The 8,849-nt window shown below is 60.3% G+C and overlaps 1 protein-coding gene across 1 annotated transcript; it reads right to left on the minus strand.

The window, feature by feature from the left end:
- Positions 1-111: 111 nt before the first annotated feature.
- LOC132387609 (uncharacterized) lies at positions 112-2,425 on the minus strand (the record flags this gene model as incomplete). The annotated part of the gene is made up of 2 exons (XM_059959982.1): positions 112-217; positions 2,256-2,425. Coding segments are annotated over 2 exons (276 nt in total), but the record flags the coding sequence as incomplete, so codon positions are not given.
- Positions 2,426-8,849: the final 6,424 nt, after the last annotated feature.

The raw sequence follows: 8,849 nt of genomic DNA on the forward strand, positions 1-8,849 counted from the left end.
ATCCCCGTCCCTCCCGGTTCCCTCACAGCCCCCCTCCGCACTCTCACTCCCCTTCCCCACCCATCCCCCACTCCATCTCATCGCCCCCTCCCACCTCTCCCCCTCCCTCACCGGTGTTGAGGCACTTTGTGATGTTGAGCTCCTCGGCCAGGGCCAAGACCACCTTCTCCTTGTCCCTCGTTTTCGTCGTGCGGGGCAGCCTCAGGTGTGCCTGGTACTGGGGGTGATAGGGAGTTCCCGTCAATGCCCGAGCTCACCCCTCCGGGGCAACTTCCCCCTCCCCAGTGGAACTAACTGACACGGGACGAGAAGGCGGCTCGGGTTTGCGGGGGGGGGGGGGTGTCTCTCCTCTCAGCCCAAACCCTTCCCTCCATCCCCACCCCTTCTCTCACTCCTCCGCCCTCCTCCCCTCCCTCCCACTGCCTGTCTACCACCCACTCTCTCTCCCTGTCTGCTCCCAAATACACCCCACCCCGGACCTCCTCCTCCTCTGCCATCTTCCGCCCTGCAGTCCTCCTGCCTTTCCTCCCCCTCTTGCTGTTCCTCAAACCACCCCTCCACTCCCCATTCCTTCCACTATACCTTCATCTGTCCCCTCTTCCCTTCCTCTCTCATGCTCTCTGCCCCTCCTTCCTCTCCCCCTCCTCGTCCCCCGACCCTTCCTTCCCTCTTCCTCAAACCACCCCTCCACGCCCCATCCCCCTCCTCAATCCCTTCATCGGACCCTCGAACCACTCTTCCCTTCCTCTCTCATGCCCCCTGCACCCCCTTCTCCTCTCCCCCCCTCCTCCTCCACTTCCCGTTCCTCCCTTTGCCCCTCAAGCCTCCCTGTCCCCTCTCACTTCCTGGTACTGCAGGAAAGGTGCTGGCCTTGGATAAAGCAGCGGCTGATTGGCCGAAGGCGAAGGGCGGGATTTAAGGGGAGCCTCTTCTGATTGGCTGCCGGCGGTGTTCCCCGGGGACCGATTCCACTTCCGTTATATGTCAATGGGCGACGGAGTTGAAGAGTTTGCGGCCGATGCCGAGACGGGTGGAGGGGCAGGGGCAGGGGCAGGGGCAGGGGCAGGGAGCTCTGAGGAAGCGCAGTGGCTACAGAAAGACTTGGGCGGATTAAGAAAATGGGCCAAGGCGTGGCCGTGCACTTTTTTTTTAGAAGAAATGAAGGGGTTTGACCATTTTCTGAATGGAGAGCTGCAGAGGGAGACGGGAGTCGCTGAGGGTTGATTTTCAGGCTGAGCCTGCGGTGAGGAAGGCGAATGAGAAGTCAGCATCCATTTCCAAGGGACGAGAATTTAAAAGCGAGGGTGTCGTGTTGGGACTTCATAAAGCACTGGTGGGTGTTGTGAACAGTTCTGGGGCCCCTTAGAGAACGTGCTGACATTGGAGAGGGTTCACGGAAACGAGATTCAGAATGAGGGGCAGGCCATTCGGAACGGAGTTGAGGAAAAACTTTTTCACCCGGAGAGTGGCGGATCTGTGGAATGCTCTGCCCCAGAAGGCAGTGGAGGCCAATTCTCTGGATGCTTTCAAGAAAGAGTTAGATAGAGCTCTCATAGATAGCGGGGTCAAGGGATATGGGGAGAGGGCAGGAACGGGGTACTGACTGTGGACGATCACACTGAAGGGCGGTGCTGGCTCAAAGGGCCGAATGGCCTACTCCTGCCCCCCCCCCCTACTGTCCATTGATTCCGGGAATGAGAGGGTTAACGGGTGAGGAGTGGCTCCGGGCCTGCGCTCGCTGGAGGGGGGTGGGTTCTGTCTGAAAGCTGCCGAGAGGGAGTGGCTGTGGAGAGGACGCTTCCTGCGGTGGGGGGAGTCTGAGACCAGAGGGCACAGCCTCGGAGTAGAGGGGGGTTCCTCTCAGAACGGAGGTGAGGAGGGATTAGTTGAGCCGGAGGGTGGTGGATCCGTGGAATTCATGGTGGAATCCGTGGTGGACTGAAAGAGGAGGTTGATAGGGTCAGGGCGACAAACGTTACGGGAGGAGGGCAGGAGAGCGGGATAGCAAATCAGCCGTGTAGGGACGGGCCGAATGGCCGGGTTCTGCTCCTACTGTGTCTAATCGGAGCCGCCCAGGCGTGGACCTGTGACGAGGGGAGCATCGTGGTTGATCTCACACCCAGCGCAGCTGACTGCCCCGGGTCAGAGCGGGCGACAGGGTCCCAGATCTCCGCCTCGGGCCCGAAACCGGGCCGATTCCGCCCAGCGCTCGGTTCCGGGACGCCAGAGACCCCTGCCCTCCCACCCGCCCTCACCATGAGGGTGTCGCGGAGGGTGAGGTTGCCGAAGAAGAGGTCCTCCTGGGTCACGTAGCCGATCTGCCGCCGGGCCGACTTGTCCAGGGGCCGCCCGCCCAGGGTGACCGAGCCCGAGGAGGGGTGGAGGCGGCCCGAGAGGATCGAGAGCAGAGTGGTCTTACCCGAGCCTGGTGGGGGACGGGGGAGAGGGAGGTGGGGTGGACAGGGAATGGGGAATGGAAAAAGGAGAGTTGGAGGGGGCGGAATGGGAAAGGGGGAGAAGTGGAGGAGACGGAAGAGGCGGGGGGGGGGAAGAGTGGAACAGTGGAGGGAGGGAGGGAAGGAAGGAGGCCAAAGAAAGGACAGGGCGGATAAAAAGTAGGGGGAGTTAGAAGAAAAGAGGGGAGGAAGGAGAGGGCAGTCGGTGATGGAGGAAGGGGAGAGGGGGAGGAAGGAAGGGGAGAGAACAGGGATGAGGGAGGAAAGAAGTGATGGGAAGGGAGGCAGAGAAGAGCGTCCGTGGGTTGGGAGGAGACAGGGAAGGAGAACGATTATAACGAGGAACCCACCGTCAGCGATATCTCTCATCTGCCTGTCTCTACTCCCCCCCCCCCCACCCCTCCAGTGATAGATCCGTCACCCCGTCCATCAGCTCCCTCCCCGTGTCACTCCCTCTCCCCCTGTCGGTCAGTCCCTCTCTTACCTCATCGCGCATCGGTCCCTCTCTCCTTCTTCCCCCTCGTCCGTCTGTCCCTCTCCTCTCCCTCCCCTCTTTCCCCCGTTCACTCTCCCCTCTCCGCCAGTCCCTCGATTCCCGACCCTTCCCCCCCGTCCCTGTCCTCCCTTACCCTCATCCGTCAGTCACTCTTCTCCCCTTTGTGCGCAAGTCCTTTTCTCCCCCATCTCTGTCCTCGGTCCCTGTTCCCCCTCCCCTCTCCCCCGTTCCTTCCCCTGTCTGTCACTCCATCAATTCACCGCGCACTCTTCCTGTGCCCCTTAGCGCCTCCACCACCAGTCCCTCTCTACGCCGTCCGTCAGCCCCTCGTCCACTCCCCCCTTCCCCCTCACCTCTCCTCAACCTGCCATTCTCTCTCTTCTCGACCGCTCTCCCTCTCCGTCAGATTCCTCTCCCTAACTCCGTCTCCCACAGTAACCTCTCCCTCTCTCCCTCTCCCAGTCTCCTCTCCCTCACTCCCTCTCCGTCAGTCTCCTCTCCCTCACTTCCGCTCCGTCAGTTTCCTCTCCCTCACTCCCCCTTCGACATTTTCCTCCCTCTCCGTCAGTCTCCTATCCCTCTCCCTCTCCGTCAGTCTCCACTCCCTCACTCCCTCTCCGTCAGTCTCCTCTCACTCACTCCCTCTCCGTCAGTCTCCTCTCCCTCACTCCCTCTCCGTCAGTCTCCTCTCCCTCACCCTCTCCGTCAGTTTCCTCTCCTTCACTCCCCCTCCGTCAGTTTCCTCTCCCTCACTCCCTCTCCGTCATTCTCCTCTCCCTCAATCCCTCTCCGCCAGTCTCCTCTCCCGCACTCCCTCTCCTTCAGTTTCCTCTCCCTCACTCCCTCTCCGTCATTCTCCTCTCCCTCTCTCCCTCTCCCAGTCTGCTCTCCCTCACTCCCTCTCCCTCACTCCCTCTCCGTCACTCCTCTCCCTCACTTCCTCTCCATCAGTCTCCTCTCCCTCACTCCCTCTCCGTCAGTCTCCTCTCCCTCACCCCCCCTCGGTCAGTCTCCTCTCCGTCTCCCTCTCCGTCAGTTTCCTCTCCCTCACTCCCTCTCCGTCAGTTTCCTCTCCCTCACTTCCTCTCCGTCAGATTCCTCTCCCTCACTCCCCCTCCGTCAGTCTCCTCTCCCTGACTCCCTCTCCGTCAGTTTCCTCTCCCTCACACCCTCTCCCTCCCCGTCAGTTTCCTCTCCCTCAACCTCCCCGTCAGTTTCCTCTCCCTCACTCCCTCTCCGTCAGTCTCCTCTCCCTCACCCTCTCCGTCAGTTTCCTCTCCCTCACTCCCTCTCCGTCAGTCTCCTCTCCCTCACCCTCTCCGTCAGTTTCCTCTCCCTCACTCCCTCTCCGTCAGTTTCCCCTCCCTCACTCCCTCTGCCTGTTTCCTCTCCCTCGCTCCTTCTACGTCAGTTTCCCCTCCCTCACTCCCTCTGCCTGTTTCCTCTCCCTCACTCCCTCTACGGCAGTTTCCTCTCCCTCACCCTCTCTGTCAGTTTACTCTCCCTCACACCCTCTCCCTCTCCGTCAGTTTCCTCTCCCTCAACCTCCCCGTCAGTTTCCTCTCCCTCACTTCCTCTCCGTCAGCTTCCTCTCCCTCACTCCCACTCCCAGTCTCCTCTCCCTCACTCCCTCTCCGTCAGTTTCATCTCCCTCAACCTCCCCGTCAGTTTCCTCTCCCTCACTTCCTCTCCGTCAGTTTCCACTACTTCACTCCCCCTCCCACAGTTACCTCTCCCTCTCTCAGTCTGCTCTCCCTCACTTCCTCTCCATTAGTCTCCTCTCCCTCACTCCCTCTCCCTCACTTCCTCTCCGTCAGTCTCCTCTCCCTCACCCCCCCTCGGTCAGTCTCCTCTCCGTCTCCCTCTCCGTCAGTTTCCTCTCCCTCACTCCCTCTCCGTCAGATTCCTCTCCCTCACTCCACCTCCGTCAGTCTCCTCTCCCTCACTCCCTCTCCGTCAGTTTCATCTCCCTCAACCTCCCCGTCAGTTTCCTCTCCCTCACTCCCTCTCCGTCAGTCTCCTCTCCCTCACCCTCTCCGTCAGTTTCCTCTCCTTCACTCCCCCTCCGTCAGTTTCATCTCCCTCACACCCTCTCCCTCTCCGTCAGTTTCCTCTCCCTCAACCTCCCCGTCAGTCTCCTCTCCCTCACGCCCTCTCCGTCAGTTTCATCTCCCTCAAGCTCCCCGTCAGTTTCCTCTCCCTCACTTCCTCTCCGTCAGCTTCATCACCCTCACTCCCACTCCCAGTCTCCTCTCCCTCACTCCCCTCTCCGTCAGTCTCCTCTCCCTCACTCTCCCTCGGTCAGTCTCCTCTCCGTCCATCTCCGTCAGTTTCCTCTCCCTCACTCCCTCTCCGTCAGTCTCCTCTCCCTCACTCCCTCTCCATCAGTCTCCTCTCCCTCACCCTCTCCGTCAGTCTCCTCTCCCTCACTCCCTCTCCATCAGTCTCCTCTCCCTCACCCTCTCCGTCAGTTTCCTCTCCTTCACTCCCCCTCCGTCAGTCTCCACTCCCTCACCCTCTCCGTCAGTATCCTCTCCACTCCCTCTCCGTCATTCTCCTCTCCCTCACTCCCTCTCCGCCAGTCTCCTCTCCCGCACTCCCTCTCCGTCAGTTTCCGCTCCGTCACTCCCTCTCCATCAGTCTCCTCCCTCACTCCCTCTCCGTCAGTCTCCTCTCCCTCACTCCCTCTCCATCAGTCTCCTCTCCCTCACCCTCTCCGTCAGTCTCCTCTCCCTCACTCCCTCTCCATCAGTCTCCTCTCCCTCACTCCCTCTCCATCAGTCTCCTCTCCCTCACCCTCTCCGTCAGTCTCCTCTCCCTCACTCCCTCTCCATCAGTCTCCTCTCCCTCACCCTCTCCGTCAGTTTCCTCTCCTTCACTCCCCCTCCGTCAGTCTCCACTCCCTCACCCTCTCCGTCAGTATCCTCTCCACTCCCTCTCCGTCATTCTCCTCTCCCTCACTCCCTCTCCGCCAGTCTACTCTCCCTCACTCCTTCTCCGTCAGTCTCCTCTCCCTCACTCGCTCCCTGTCAGTTTCCTGTCCCTCACTCCCTCTCCGTTAGTTTCCTCTCCCTCACTCCCTCTGCCTGTTTCCTCTCCCTCACTCCCTCTACGTCAGTTTCCTCTCCCTCACACTCTCTGTCAGTTTACTCTCCCTCACACCCTCTCCCTCTCCGTCAGTTTCTTCTCCCTCAACCTCCCCGTCAGTCTCCTCTCCCTCACTCCCTCTGGGTCAGTTTCATCTCCCTCAAGCTCCCCGTCAGTTTCCTCTCCCTCACTTCCTCTCCGTCAGCTTCATCACCCTCACTCCCACTCCCAGTCTCCTCTCCCTCACTCCCTCTCCGTCAGTCTCCTCTCCCTCACTCTCCCTCGGTCAGTCTCCTCTCCGTCCATCTCCGTCAGTTTCCTCTCCCTCACTCACTCTCCGTCAGTCTCCTCTCCCTCACTCCCTCTCCGTCAGTCTCCTCTCCCTCACCCTCTCCGTCAGTCTCCTCTCCCTCACTCCCTCTCCGTTAGTTTCCTCTCCCTCACTCCTTCTCCGTCAGTTTCCGCTCCCTCACTCCCTCTCCATCAGTTTCTTCTCCCTCACTCCCTCTCCGTCAGTTTCCTCTCCCTCACTCCCTCTCCGTCAGTTTCCTCTCCCTCACTCCCTCGGTCAGTCTCTTCTCCCTCCCTCTCCGTCCGTCTCCACTCCCTCACCCTCTCCGTCAGTTTCCTTCCACTCCCTCTCCGTCTGTCTCCTCTCCCTCACTCCCTCTCCGTCTGTCTCCTCTCCCTCACTCCCTCTCCGTCAATCTCCTCTCCCTCACCCTCTCCGTCAGTTTCCTCTCCTTCACTCCCCCTCCGTCAGTCTCCACTCCCTCACCCTCTCCGTCAGTTTCCTCTCCACTCCCCCTCCGTCAGTCTCCTCTCCCTCACTCCGTCAGTTTCCTCTCCCTCACTCCCTCTCCGTCATTCTCCTCTCCCTCCCTCTCCGCCAGTCTCCTCTCCCGCACTCCCTCTCCGTTAGTTTCCTCTCCCTCACTCCTTCTCCGTCAGTCTCCTCTCCCTCACTCGCTCCCTGTCAGTTTTCTCTCCCTCACTCCCTCTCCCTCTCCGTCAGTTTCCGCTCCCTCACTCCCACTCCATCAGTCTCCTCCCTCACTCCCTCTCCGTCAGTTTCTTCTCCCTCACTCCCACTCCGTCAGTTTCCTCTACCTCACTCCCTCGGTCAGTCTCTTCTCCCTCACTCCCTCTCCGTGTTTCCTCTCCCTCACTCCCTCTCCGTCAGTCTCCTGTCCCTCACCCTCTCCGTCAGTTTCCTCTCCACTCCCTCTCCGCCAGTCTCCTCTCCAGCACTCCCTCTCCGTCAGTTTCCGCTCCCTCACTCCCTCTCCCTCTCGGTCAGTTTCCTCTCCCTCTACCTCTCCGTCAGTTTCCTCTCCCTCACTCCCTCTCCGTCATTAACATATCCCTAACACTCTCCGTCAGTTTCCACTCCTTAACTCCTCCTCCCAGTTTCCTCTCCCTCACTCCCTCTCCCTCTCTCCCTCTCCGTCAGTTTCCTCTCCCTCACTTCCTCTCGCTCACTCCCGCTCCGTCAGTTTCCACTCCCTCACTCCCTCTCCGTCAGTCTCCGCTCCCTCACTCCCACTCCGTCCGTCTCCTCTCCCTCACTCCCTCTCCGTCAGTTTCCTCCCCATCACTCTATCTCCGTCAGTCTCCTCTCCCTCTCCGTCAGTCTCCTCTCCCTCACCCTCTCCGTCAGTTTCCTCTCCCTCACTCCGTCATTCTCCTCTCCCTCACTCCCTCTCCGCCAGTCTCCTCTCCCGCACTCCCTCTCCGTCATTTTCCGCTCCCTCACTCCCTCTCCATCAGTCCCCTCACTCCCTCTCCGTCAGTTTCCTCTCCATCACTCCCTCTCCGACAGTCTCCTCTCCCTCACTCCCTCTCCGTCAGTCTCCTCTCCCTCACTTCCGCTCCGTCAGTTTCCTCTCCCTCACTCCCCCTTCGACATTTTCCTCCCTCACTCCCTCTCCGTCAGTCTCCTATCCCTCTCCCTCTCCGTCAGTCTCCTCTCGCTCACTCCCTCTCCGTCAGTCTCCTCTCCCTCACTCCCTCTCCGTCAGTTTCCTCTCCCTCACCCCCTCTCCGTCAGTCTCCTATCCCTCTCCCTCTCCGTCAGTTTCCTCTCCCTCACTCCCTCTCCGTCAGTCTCCTATCCCTCTCCCTCTCCGTCAGTCTCCTCTCGCTCACTCCCTCTCCGTCAGTCTCCTCTCCCTCACTCCCTCTCCGTCAGTTTCCTCTCCCTCACCCCCTCTCCGTCAGTCTCCGCTCCCTCACTCCCTCTGACTGTTTCCTCTCCCTCACTCCCTCTACGTCAGTTTCCTCTCCCTCTCCCTCTGCCTGTTTCCTCTCCCTCACTCCGTCTACGTCAGTTTCCTCTCCCTCACCCTCTCTGTCAGTTTACTCTCCCTCACACCCTCTCCGTCAGTTTCTTCTCCCTCACTCGCTCTCCGTCAGTTTCCTCTCCCTCACTCCCTCGGTCAGTCTCTTCTCCCTCACTCCCTCTCCGTGTTTCCTCTCCCTCACTCCCTCTCCGTCAGTCTCCACTCCCTCACCCTCTCCGTCAGTCTCCTCTCCCTCACTCCCGCTCCGTCAGTCACATATCCCTAACCCTCTCCGTCAGTTTCCATTCCTTAACTCCCCCTCCCAGTTTCCTCTCCCTCACTCCCTCTCCCTCACTCCCTCTCCGTCAGTTTCCTCTCCCTCACCCTCTCCCTCACTCCCGCTCCGTCAGTTTCCACTCCCTCACTCCCTCTCCGTCAGTCTCCTCTCCCTCACTCCCACTCCGTCCGTCTCCTCTCCCTCACTCCCTCTCCGTCAGTTTCCTCCCCATCACTCTATCTCCGTCAGTC

This window comes from Hypanus sabinus, unplaced genomic scaffold (genome assembly GCF_030144855.1).
Source record: "Hypanus sabinus isolate sHypSab1 unplaced genomic scaffold, sHypSab1.hap1 scaffold_2035, whole genome shotgun sequence".
Lineage (NCBI taxonomy): Eukaryota > Metazoa > Chordata > Chondrichthyes > Myliobatiformes > Dasyatidae > Hypanus > Hypanus sabinus.